Source organism: Diabrotica virgifera, chromosome 1, assembly GCF_917563875.1.
Source record: "Diabrotica virgifera virgifera chromosome 1, PGI_DIABVI_V3a".
Taxonomy (NCBI): Eukaryota; Metazoa; Arthropoda; class Insecta; order Coleoptera; family Chrysomelidae; genus Diabrotica; species Diabrotica virgifera.
In genome coordinates, this window is record NC_065443.1 from 25,054,489 (window position 1) to 25,068,697 (window position 14,209).

A 14,209-nucleotide genomic window follows, 5' to 3' on the forward strand; every position below is an offset into this window, starting at 1 on the left:
AAATCATTGTTTATACAGCAAGGTACAAAATATTACTATATAATTTTTTATAAAATTTACTAAATTTTCTATTTTTTATTTTATCTTTCATCAACGATTGGTTTCATAAAGTCTTTAAATGAACTAGGGCATTTAGAACTAAAAATAATGGAATTAATCAATTTTTAAATACAGCATCTAGAGACTTCCAACTTTTTGCATTGTATTCGGGGTGACATCAGGAAAAAAGTCTACTATAGAAAAATTGCTGGAAATGCATGATTGCATCCAAAAATGCATCCAAAAGTACATAAACATGGCAAAATCAGTATAATAAGGGCCAGATTTTGTTATTCAGGGGTTTTTAGGGTTAGTAAACATGAGTACGCAATCAGAACCGACCCCCCGAAGCACCTGGTGCCCAGGGTCACTACTGAAGCACGACATATTCTGGAGTTTCGAGGGTATACATCACCAAATTAATGCAAACCGATTAATAGCGGGGTTTTAGGGGTAGCTGAAGGCGAATATGACATCAGAACCAACCTTCGGACCACCTAGTGTGCAAGCTGACAGATATGCGCGTCATCTTCTGATTTTCGAGAGTTTTAGGTTTTCGGAGATCGATTCTGATGGCGTATTCGTGTTCAGCAACCACAAAAACTCTCTGAGTAACCAATTTGTCTCAATTTAGTGTCAGAAAGCATCGAAATTCCATAAAGAGGCGTGCATGTCAGTCACCCTGGGCACTAGGTGCTCCGGAGGTCGATTATAATGTCATATTCGTGTTTATCAACTCCAAAAACCACTGAGTAATCTGTTTGCATTAATTTAGTGCCGAAAACTCTCGACAACTTCAGAAGATGACGTGCCTCAACAGTGACCCTTGGAACCAGCTGCTCCGGGAGTCAGTTCTAAAGACATATTCATGTTCAGCTATCCCAAAAACCCTCGAGTACCTAATCTGTTTTGCATTAATTAAATGCCAAAAACCCTCGAAACTCTAGATAACGTACCTTATCAGTAACCTTGAGCATCAGGTGCTCCGTAGGTCAGTTATAATTGCGTATTTATGTTTAGCGGTTCCAAAACCTCCGAGTAGCAAAATATGGCCCTTACTAGGTATACTGGTTTTGAAATATTACTTAACACACTTTTTGATGCATTTTATGCACTGTAAATGTATCTAATTACGCATTTGCACCCATGTTTCTATTGTAGACTTTTTTCCTGGTGTCATCCCTAACACAATGCAAACAGTTGCAAGTCGATTGGTGCTCAGGGCCTATTTTACCACTAGGCCCGTGAGGCACCTGCCTCGGGCCCGCATTTTAAAGGGGAGCGGAAAGATCACCAAAAAAAAAATTTTTATTGCGATAAACAAATCAATTTTCAAAGTTCTTTCATTTACGAACAGGAAATGATAAATGATAACTCCACTGTTGATTTTCAAGCGACTTCAACTGTCACGAAAACGACAATGTCAATAACTCTTTTCCTAGAGATATAGGCCAAACCATTTAAATCTGGAATTTCAATAATATGTTATAAATAATCGACCGATTCAATATATTGATAAAATTAGTGAATGTGTTACACAATTGGATAATAATAAAACCAGACACTTGCAAAGTGCGGTTTTTTATAAAATGAAAGCTAATGGAGAAAATTATTCGCGAGTGCATAATGTACTTACAGTCCTAAATGTAGCCGTTTTTATTGTTACGTTTGTAAACTGATTTCCACGAAAATTATTGTTCTTCTAACTTTCGATGGGTATAATGACTGGAAAAATATCAATAGGACAGTTATTCAACATAAGCGATCTCCTGAACATATTTCATCAATAATACGTTAGTCAAGAGAAGTAGTACAGCAGGACAAATTGTAACATTAATGGAACCATTAACATTATATGTGTCCATCTGGTACAGTTTGTAAGATTCTTCAATTTATTTAATCATCAAATAATAAGCAAAGAACTTCAAATGTACCAACTCCTAAAAGAAAAGAATATGAATGATGCTTTTCCAAATGTTGAGGTGACAGGTGAGGAAATGTTTATATTTAAATGTGATGCTAACTAACTGCAGTGGTTAGAGATCATTCTCAAAATTTAAATTAATTAAAAATCGACTTCCGTCTATAATGGACCAAGAGTGTTTGAATGATCTCTCTACAGTGAGCATTGGCCACGATGTCCTAATGCAACTAGATATGTCTCACATAATCAAGAAATTTTCAATTAAAATATCTCGAAAAGTTCCCGGACTTTAAAACAATACATCTTACTATCGTTTTTAATATTTTACTGTAACAAGTTACAGCTCTTGTACTTTTTATTATTTAAAATTATATTTATAAAAGTAGATCAACATTTCTTTTAATGGTAGGAGGTAGGCCCCCCACACCAATTTTGCCCAGGGGCCCCCACTGCCTTAAATCCGGCTCTGATGATAGCTCGTGTTGGGCCGAAACGTTTGCAAGCATTTTAATCTTATAATTGTGCTTAATCAATTTTGTGGTTCATCTTGGAGAGAGTACCTACATTATTACCTCTAGACCACATTTGTGAAACATGGGTACATCTTTTCCTAATATTATTTAGTGGTTTTTAAACGTTTATGAACAACTACATTCTTAAAAGTATACTGAAAAGTATGAAGTGTGTGTCTGATGACATTTTGACAATTATCGACAATATATCAATATACGTTACTATTTGACAGCACCTTGTTTCAGTATCATTTTTTTTTTTAATTTTTTCCTTTCTTTTGTGAGTTGTATTGTTGAATAAATCATATTTGTTTAATTATATTTATTGAATGTAAACATGTGGTTTTTACTTTTTATGACGAAGAATATTTGTATCAATATGCAAATCTTGGGAATTTCTATAAAGCGATTTATTATTTTTTTAATAAACTACAATCATTGACAGTAAATTCCATAATAAAAATTGTAATAAAACACAAATAACTAATCATTATTTTATTATTTAAACGTTGATAAACAAAAAGCTGTTATTATAATTTTTTCTTAGAAATTAAGATATGTTCAGTGAGATTTACATAAATATTAAACATATAAAAAATATTCATAATTTGTTTAAGAAAATGACTATAAATATTTGAACAAAATACATTAGGTATTCATCACTACCTAATTAAAATTTACAAATAAATACACCGCAGCAAGTAATTAGAAAGCCCAAATTAATTAGCACATTAGGCATCAAGTAAATAGCAACAAGAAAGACTTAAGAAATCCAGTCAATAAGGTATCAAGTCTACAAATTGAATAAGTTAAAAAAATAGAAAATTTTCAGTCAAAAAGGCATTATTTCTGCGCAGATTTCAAGGACTACCAATTTTTCCAAGAAGTAAAATAGTTTTCCAAAAGTCTAAGACTGTTAAAATCAATAAATACTCCATGGATTTCTGTGTTTCCCCCTGATTTTTCTAAATAAAAGTATCTATAACTTTATCGTCCATCTTCTCGGTCTAAATTCATTTTGTTAGTCCCCTATTATTTTGTTTCTTTGCCTCCTTTTTTGTAGGTAGATCCATATTTGTAATTTTTATTTCTTATTTAGGATTGCGTAGAAGGATTTCTTCCATATTTCTTTTATATTTATGTTCAGGTAGGTACATATTCTTTTATCCGCTTCTCCTTCTTCATACATCTCTCTTCATACATCTCCTTCTTCATACATTGGCAAGAACCCACATCCGGTTCTTATTTCTTTTATAGAATTTTTAAAATGATTAAGTACCCTTTCTTGACCTGTCAATTTCGTCGGCTTCCTTCTCTATCCATATATTTTTCTTTCTCGTATAAATCGCTTTCGCTCTGTTTTATACTATTTTACAATTTGTTTTATCTTGTATTTTGTAATTTTTATATATCATGCATTTGTGGATTTCTTTATGTTTAAATATTCGGTCATAAAACTAAATTACACAACAGAAAACTGTAGTCACCTTCACTAGTTTTAGACAAAAGAGTTCAAACTCCTCAGAAATTTGGTAAAAAGAAACAAGGCGAGAAGTGTCCGTTTTTACTCATGTCTTTCAGAACATACAAGTATTTTATTTGGGATAGTGGAAACAAAGCTTTTTCTACACGTATATACAGAGCATTCTTTTCTATCTTCGCATATTGCCAAATAAAAATTGACACCATCTTGAACCGATAGAAGATAAGATACATATACCGATTTATGCAGGTGCAAAAATTATGCGACAAAATCAATATATTTATCTCTGCATTTTTTAAATTTACGAATCTCGTAAAATTAAAGCCTCTGGGATCTGGGTTATTGGTTCTCTAGATCTTTTCGTTTATTTTTTTTAAATGTTAATAGGACATATCAGACCTCGGATGTTATTTTTCATCAATACTGCAGTATCTCTACGGTTATACAATATTTTCTTGGGGATTTGTTATTTTCGTGTGACAGGTCTATGTTATCTACTATATTAAATGTAAGTAAACCATAATTTTAATTAAAATATAATATGTTATGTTCTATGTTAATATAACATGTTATCGATTAAAGCTGTGGTTTATAATCATTCAAATATAGTGGATAGTACCAAAACTGGGAATAATTTTAAAAATCTAAAATTAAATTTTAACGGCTTTCTAATTACTATATGAGTAGTGCCCCAGGAAAGGAACCCGAAAAAACACTTGAAAAATCGAAAAATTACTGGGCTCTATTTTTGAACTGGAATATTTGAGAGAAGTCAATAGAAAAGGTGTGCCTACCGTCTCGTGTGTATCAAAATTTTTAATACATCATGTTTTTTTATTAACATTGTTCTGAAGCTATTTTCTTATGGCATCTTAATGCAATTTACTATTTTTATTGGGAGTAAGTCACAATTTTACTTTAAAATTAAGTTTATTTGACGTTTCGATTTCCACTTCGGAAATCGTTATCAAAATACAAAACATTAATAAATTAAACAAATGTTTCTAATAGTTAAATTTTATCTGATCCATTCATATTCATTTACCTAACTATGGCATCACTAACAGGAGAATTTTACTTTTTACCATTGGATGTGGTTGTCTTTTTAAAGGAAATCACATGCTATGATTTTTCTGACGGATATCATTAAGTTAAAGGTGATTTCATGTAATCAAATGAACAATCTTCCAATAAGTCGTCCCAGGAACGCAACTCATAAATATTGACAATATCATTTTAAAGTCATCTAGTTTAAATATGTCCGAATTGTCAATATGAATGAGTTAGATAAAATTAAATTATTAGAATTCTTCATCAAGCAACAAAAACCAAATTTGTTTAATTTATTAATGTTTTGTATATTGACAACGATTTCCGAAGTAGAAATCGAAAAGTCAAATAAACTTAATTTAAGTGAATTTTTAGCTTATTCCCACCAAAACTACTAAACTTTTTATTAACATTTAAGCAAAAATGCGACTTTTTTCATTCATTTCAATATTGCAAAAAACTGCGAATTGTAGATGAAAACGTTTAAGAGACGACATTCTTGAAAATACACACTGGCTCTTTAAACTGAGATATACTGAATTATAAAATGTTTATAAACAAAAAAGTTATTGCGAATTAAATCCGAAAGTAAGCATTGTTTTTCAATTATTATAATTATTAAAATAAACAAAAAATAGATAAATCACATTTCACTATGGTTTTTTTTTTGTTTTTTATGATTTTATACTGCTTTTTTCAATCATTTTATTTTCATTAATAACATATATTTCATATATTCATATTTGTATTTTGAGAACTTATTATTTAGACAAGCTACCCAGAAAAAGAAGGCTCTGCGTTACATAGAACTCACATTTTTCAAATGCACTCAGTTTTGTTTTCCTGAACTTGAAAGACATTCCCGCATTCCCCTAACATGCGCCCTTTCTTTTGATTATTTACTAAATTCAGACCCTACAAAGAGAATGAGATATAAATATGTATATTGACATATCACCTGTACAGCCATTTGAAAAAGGCCTTCTTTTTTCTCAAATAGACTCTCTCTCTCAAAACTACTAGACTGATCGAGCCCCTCTTTTGCACATAATATGGTCGGTAACTACAGAAAAACTCACATTGTGAAATGTGTTATATGTACATAGTTCTGTTTATTTTAATAATTAAAAACAATTAAAAATGCTTACTTTCGGGTTTAATTTGCAATATATTTTTTATTTTTAATAGTCTTCTGTTGAACGTTTTGTTTTCATCTACAATGTGTAGTTTTTTCACAATATTGAAATGAATGAAAAAGTCGCTTTTTTGATTAAATATTAATTAACGACGCAGTAAAAATTTCGATACCCATTAAATGGTATGCCTTTTCTACAGACTTCCCTCAGATATGCCACTTTAAACAGCGCCCGCCCAGTAATTTTTCTATTTTTAAATACTTCATTTCCTGGGGTAAAGGTTAAGCAATCAAAACTATGACATAATAACAATTGAAGACTTTATTTATAAATTCTTGAAAAAAGTAAAAAACTTATTGTTCTTTCATATTTACAAAATGTACAAGACTATCATATCAGTTCATTCAACAAGATATTTACAAATAGTAGGTATGTCCATAGGACACAGTATCACAATTCAATAAATTAGACATCACGGATGTACTTACATCCATATCAACAATTTAAAATTTGAAAATTTTAAGTGTTCCACACTCAAAAATATCACACTGGAGTTGCTGTAGTTGCCTGTTTAGAGGCATTAAGGATGGATGAATGCACATTTGTCGCCGTTTCGACAGTAACCGTGATTTTGAATGTGTTTGCAAAGTCTTCCACCTCTTCCTCCTCGTCGCCAATTACTGCCACGACCACGACTATCGCTCATACTAACCCAACCTCCATCATTGTTACCTCCTCTACCACGACGAAAACCACCAGAACCTCGGTTATTATTCCGGCTATCCCTAATATCTCCTCTAATATCACCTCTAATATCTCCTCTAATATCACCTCTAATATCTCCTCTAATATCACCTCTAATATCTCCTCTAATATCACCTCTAATATCTCTAAAGTTTTTGGGAGGAAACGAATTCATATTTTTACTAGCTGGTCCATTGGGATTTCCGTACATGGGAGGATAATCGGGCTCTGGCCCAGGTCCAAATCCGTCTGCCATGGGACCAGGTTGGAACATATTTGGATTCATCGGACCCATCATCATATCATTAGGTTGTAATAAATTGTGAGCGCCAATGCCCAGCATATTATTAGTAGGCATCATATTATTGGGGATGAAATTATTTGGTATCTGTGGTACCATAGGACCGTTGGGAGCTGAAAATCTAGGAGCCATGAAATTGGAAGGGTTCATATTATTAAACTGGGGATTGAATTGAGGCTGCATATTAGGATATACTATAGGTATCTGAGGTTCCGGTGTAGGGGGTAGACCTTTTGGTTCAGGCCAAGGGGTGGTTTTGAGGTCTATTTCCTGTCCGTCGGGATCCTCGAGGGCTATGATTATTGGATCAACAATTTGGTGGTTTTCAGGAACGGGTTCCTCGGGGCTATCAGGAATTTTCCGTCTATCAAAGTATAAGGCTTGAAGAACACTTTTTTCGCGAGCAAACTGAATGTCCTTTTCCAAACTTTTACTACCGGGTGGAGCTAAAGGATCAGGTAAATCTATTTCAAATGGTATTCTCCACACTATTTGAACTGACATTAAATCTTCACCGCCGACTTTTCTGGAAAGTTGTAGTGCTTCTCTTTCGTTGGAGTATTCCATTTTTGCCATATCGTTGAAGGCTTTGGTAACGTTAACTCGCTCTGTTTCGTCCAACTCGAAATAACGGATTTCGACCAAGTCGGTGTCATTTTTCCAAGAAATTGTCTTTTTCGGACCCTTTCGTTTAGAATGCAATAATACACCTTTGGGCAGTCCCTCAGCATTTATTCTTTTCAATTCTTCAGGATCGTCTTCGGTGGGTGTAACAGCCCTTGGAGATCGTATCTCATTTTCTTTATTTTCAGATTCTGAAACAACTTCTTCTTCATTTAAATTAGTTATCTCTTCTTCTGTACTATTTTCTTTATTTTCTTCTGGAGTCTCTTCAACTTCCTCCGATAACGTATCTTGATAGAAATTGATGGGGGCAATATTCTTCAGACCAAGAGGCGATTCTGCAGGAACTTCAGTTGTTACGGGTGCAGGTGCCGATGGTGGTGCAGCAGTTGTTGGAGTTAAGAGCGGATCCTCTTGTGGAGATGTAGTTGGTGACGTGGGCGTTTCCTTTGAACTACTCAATCTGCGTCTTCTCTTTTTCGGTTCTTTTTTCGACGTCGCAGCAGTGAGGGCGTCGCTGAAGAGGTCGCTTTCTTGGAGGATTGCTGTAAAGAAAAAAAATAGTTTAGTATTCTGACACTGAATGATATACACTATTAAAAGAATTTTTAATAAAGGCGAATAAGCACATTATGACATAGATCAATATAAACTTAGGAAACTAAGGAAATGGCAGTTTTTACTGGAAAACCCTGAAAATGAAATATTAGATATTAAATGAAATAATAATAAAATTATACAGTATATTAAGTTTTTTATTTTTTCCTATCTTTTCTACCCACAAATAGAGATAGATAATCCCCAATGTGACCAACGTAAAACTAGATGTAATATTGGAATCGATGATACCATATTTATTTAATCTGAACATAATGAAACAACTCCAATAAGAGAAAAACAGATTGACGATGTATTCAAAACAAAATTATCCTTTAGACGTATGCAGTTTCGGTTTTTTATTTTTATATCAAATTTAAGGTTATAGTTAGTGGAATTGACCAAAGGTATTTTGTTTTTCAATGGTCCTGCACAAAACATTCCAAGTAATCTACATTTTGTTCCAACTATGAGATTATCGAAGAATCAGAATGACTTGGATAGTAGTAGGAAGACTCAGTGTTGCGTTGAAAAACAAAATACTAAACCAATAAATCTTAAAAAAAGGTATTCAACAGTGGTATTCTACCAGTTTATGACCTGTGGAATGGAGACCGGCGTGGCACTTACAGATTTAGCCAATAGATTAAGAACACAGAGGGCAATCGAACGAGCTATGTTAGGAATTTCTATCATTGACGAAATGAATGAAATTGATAGAATGGCGCAAATCAAATAGGTAGGATACGTGGTAGCAGATATAGTCTAAGAGCTAGAGCCGAAAAATCATCGTCATAAGTAATATGGAGTTTGGCATGTGAAATGTGTCTATTGTATATTGATAATTATGACCCCTTTCACGCTGACACCTTAGTGGATACAGGAAGTAGCAATAAGGGATGAAAGGGGAAATTATTGTAGTCTTTAAAGGTTTTCACCTCCTATTCTGTTAAACCTTCATCGATTTGCATGAAAATTGGAGACCAGTTAGAGCATACCCCAAGAAATAAACATGATTTGGTGCCAACTTGCACTTTTACGCAGGGGGTGGATACCACCCCTTCTCGGGGGGTGAAAACTATTTTATTAAAAATAAACCCACAAATCGATAGAGGGACAAATTATAAATAAAATTTGTTATATCATGTCATTAAAATAAATTAATACTTTTCGAGTTATTAAAGATCAAAGATTTGTCTGTTTAAGAGCACATGCGTGAAGTTACGGATGATAAAAAGTTATGTTAATTAATTGTATGTTTCATGAGTGCATGTAAACAAACTGAAGAAGAAGAGGTGATAGAAGCTGTGGAGACCTGGTTCGGAAAGAATTTAAAAAAATGTTTAGGGACTGGAGCCGTACTTCCATATTTCAATAAATCATATTAATTCGTTTTAAAAAATGAATACTTTTTCAATTGTTCCACTTTTAGCAAACTACTATCCTTCACCTAGAATAAGATTTACCTAATAATTATATGGACGATTAAGAAAATAAACAAAAAATTGATTATTTAGATATGAATAAACATTAAAAATTTGCATAAGGTTACATAAAAGTGAATATTTATTAAGTAAAAAGTTAACATACAGGGGATAAAATTATTGACCTAGAAGTCTTCAAACCATCGGCTAGCATTAGAGCCCGTTCACATGACAGAAGCTTAACGCGCGATTACAACTACATACCTACATTTTACTTGAGACCGTTCACATGCTAACGCGCGTTTTAGGTCATTAAAACGTGCATTTGCATGTGAAAATTCTCAAGTAAAATATATATAGTTGTGATCACGCGTTAAGCGCCTTCTATGTGAACGGGCTCTAACTGAGAGTCGCATGGCAAGAGGTGGATCTAAGAAGCTTTTGAAATGTTTAAAAACTAAGTCCTACAAATAGTCACATCGAAGTTTTAGAGCTTGAGAGGCAAAAATAATCTGCTCAAACCTTCACATAAAACAGTAAACTGGGTATAAAACCGACCGTTACTTGACAGAAAATCCTGACCATAAAACAGTGTTTTCATGTTTCACTGTATTCATTTGTTAACATGTTTCACTACTTAAACTTATCAGAAGCAGTGGCGACGCGTGACTTTTTCTAAAGTGTTACCAAAACCAGATGCAAAAAAATCTTATTTAAAAAAATTAAGATATGGCTAAATGTATATACATATAGCTTCAATAATATCATTTTGTATATCACTTGAAACTCTCGAAAAAACAGTTGATGTTTCTAGATGTTGGCAAAATTTTTTATCTTTTTTGGCAATTAATGTTAACAATTCCCTGTAATTGCCTCGAATGTCAGAGCCGTCGCCCTCAAAATGACCACGAAACGCTAATTCTTGTTCGGCCAAAAAACATACGGTACATATCTATTATAAGTGAGCTAAGGATATACGAGTACCTATCTATTTTTTAACAAACTCATTATGTTTAGCAATATTTGCTTTAAATGCTTGGTTAAGAGAACTTTTGATTTTTGTTTTGCCAAACTGAATCAAATTGGGTATACATCTTACATGTAGGTAACGGAGAAATTTCATGTCTCTTTTTTAAAACTGAAAACTATTTAAATCGTGAACCTGGTCCACCCATTTTTCTGTAAAAACCAGAAGACATGGCCAACAATACAGTCTATTTTTGTTGCAACCACATACCTTCACTGTACCAACTAAATTTAAAATATCGAGCTAATTTTTTAAATTCCTTTTTAAAATTGTTAAAAATAGGTCTTTCATTTTCAATAATCTCATTTTATTTTTCAATCAGAATTACTTTTCAAGTAGTTGATCGATTACGCAGCGACACTCATCCATGGTGAACTGCACGCACACTTTTTATTATAGGTACTGTTAGCAAATTTAAATCTGGTAACAGCCCTACTGATATACACAGCGCGCTTACGCCCATCGCTCCTTCAAAATTTTCACACTAGCCGGTCCCGAGCCGCCCGAGCGACAGCGAGATAACCATTCATTGTCACCACAAATGAGACTGGTAACAGAATATAATAAAGTGCAACTGAGTCACATAAACTCGCCAATATTTTCGTGTGTTTGGTTACTGAATTAGGTACTATTAACACATAATACAATAATATATTTCTATTGGTAAAATTAAAATAAAATAATAAATGGAATTATTCATCGTCATAAAATACATATTTATTTGCAAGATTTTTAACTGTTACCAATGGTAACAGTGGTTACATGGACGCTTCGCCAGTGATCAGAAGATATTTTCAAATTTAGTTTAAAGTTTCGTTCGAAAAATCTAGTACATACTAATTGAAAAAAAAACCAGCTTTTGTAAAGTTTTCGACAAAAGCTTCATTTTCTCGGTCACGCGTTCGAACATAGCGAACTTTTCTTTTAATCTCACCAGAGGGACCTCATTCACTAGGATAAATTACGTAACAATTTATTAAAGTCAATGAAGGAGACTGCTCGTTAGACGATGTGCAGAGAAGCTGCTAAATATGACTTTATACACAATGTTGCTTGTGAAAATAAGACTTTACTATTATACAAAAAGTGTTCTTCTTTCTCTCTTCAAAGGGTCTGTATTTATATTTTTCTAATTTCACTCTCATTTTTACTGATGTAAATCTTTCACTTATGTAAATATTTCTCAAATGCAAGACAAAATTATTGCTTATTGCAGAAGATCGCCTTCGCAATGATGATCGCCAAGATAATTCTGATATGGCACGTGAAGAGGAAGAAATATAAAACATAGTTTTTAATGTTTTAATTGAGTATTTAACACCAATTTCATAAAATTAGAATTGAGTAATGAGTTTGTTTTTCCCTTAGATGCAGTAGTAATTTTTAACTGTCAAGAATATTTATTTATGAACTGGATACCAGCCAAAATTTGGTCAATCATAAGGATATTACATAATTTATCTACGATTTACTATATCACACTATTTATTTTCTATTTGATAAAAATATTTAAAATATGTATTAGCTCGCAAAAATTAACGGATTTGCACGTGTACTTGAGAGGACGTTGCTCAAAAGTCACGTTCCTCGCTTAAAAGATTTTATTAATTACCCTAAATGGTGGTAATAGTTAGTATGAACCAATTGTTTAAAGTTAATTTACACATATTTTCTAGACTCTAGTTATCGAATTTATAAATTCATTTACCAGTGTACGGTACGAGCACGGTAATTTATGGTGCGGGCACGTTCAAAGGATGAGCGAGGAAAGACTCCCTAAAAAGATAATGACATGGATACCAAGAGACAAACGAAAAAAAGGAAGACGGAAAAATATTGGATTGGTGGTATACGGAGATCTATGAGCGAAAAAGGATTATCCGATGAGGACTGGAACAACCAAGGGAACTCGCGTTCAGGCATCGGACAACGTCGCAGGACGTTATAAACCGGCAATATAAATTAATATATTTACAAATGTCACATTGGACACGTAGTATTTAATTTAATATTTCTAAATTTATTTTCTTTTAGTCCGGTCAGTATGGACGCACTGGCTGGAAAAAAAAAATAATATTCTTTTTCACAGTCTTACCTACTTAAGATCTCTTTACAACAAAAGTGCATGTTGAGGAGAGAAAATGATGGCCAAAAATTGTTTAAACAAATTTTAAAATTTGTTTTGTCCGGTGTAAGTTTGTTTTAGGTTAATTGGCTAATTCTAGCAAAAAAGTTTCGTAGCAACTTTCCTCTGAAATGCATCTTTTTGAGTTATAAACAATATAAAATCAGAAAAAATGCGAAAACGGCCATTGTCAAAGCTGGATAACTCAGTGGAAAATTAATCATTTTATGTTTAGCTATTGCAAAATTAAACCTAAAAATCCGTTTTACAAGATTTCGAAGAGTTTTTATCCATAGCTTTCTTGCAATCATAGTCTGTTATACGATATGACAGATTTCGAAATCTTTGCTACAGCACCGTTTTTAAATTAGAACACCCTCGCGACTAATTTTCAGTAAATAAAAGCCTGTTTCACTGGAGGTATAATACTAGGTGGAAACCACTTGTGAAATAAAATTATTTTTGATAATAATAATAGCCTCCCTTTTTATACCGCTAACGCGGCTTTCGAGATTATAGCGGGGTAGTCTGGCTATATCTAAGCTACTATTTTTGGCAAATTATGGTCATAAAGCAGAAGATATATTTAAGACATTCTTGCAAAAGGTGATATCGATTTGAAAAGCTGCAGGGGACAGCCCTACGACAATGCGTCAGTTACGAGTGGAAAATACAATGATGTTCAGCTAAAATTTAGATAACACAATATCTTGGCGTTGTAGATTCCATGTGTCACCCACTCTCTAAATTTAGTTGCTAAAGCTGCAGCTGCAGCTAAGTGTTGTCCTGCTACCATAGAATTCTTTGATTTCTTGGAAGGACTGTATGAACCCTATGTATGTTTCACTTCCTCTACATATAGATACAATTTGTTAATCGGATATTTAAAAACGTCTTTAAGCGAGAGCAACGCCGACCACGGCAGAAATATTATTATTTCGAAAAAAAGAGTAAATACTACTAGATGGTCGTCTAGAAGTGATGCCGCAAAAGAACTAGTTAAAGGGTATAATCAGATTAAATGAGTATTATCCAAAATTTCAAAAGACGATGAGCAACAATTTGAAACTCGTAGCGATACAAATGGTTTGTATAATCGAGTGTGTTTACTGAAAACAGGGATATTTGCAATATTTTGGAATGAAATCTTAGAGAGGACAAGCAGCACAAGTCGTATTCTCCAAGATCCAAATATTGACCTTAATTCAGGAGTGGCAGCACTT

The 14,209-nt window shown here is 33.1% G+C and overlaps 1 protein-coding gene across 1 annotated transcript in view; it reads right to left on the reverse strand.

The window, feature by feature from the left end:
* Positions 1–6,447: 6,447 nt before the first annotated feature.
* LOC114324173 (serine/threonine-protein phosphatase 1 regulatory subunit 10) overlaps positions 6,448–14,209 on the reverse strand; it is a 77,093-nt gene continuing 69,331 nt past the window's right edge. The window contains exon 5 of the mRNA XM_050655344.1: positions 6,448–8,358. Within this exon, the coding sequence (XP_050511301.1) occupies positions 6,725–8,358 (1,634 nt within the window). The 3' untranslated portion in view covers positions 6,448–6,724. The remainder of the gene's footprint in view (positions 8,359–14,209) is intronic.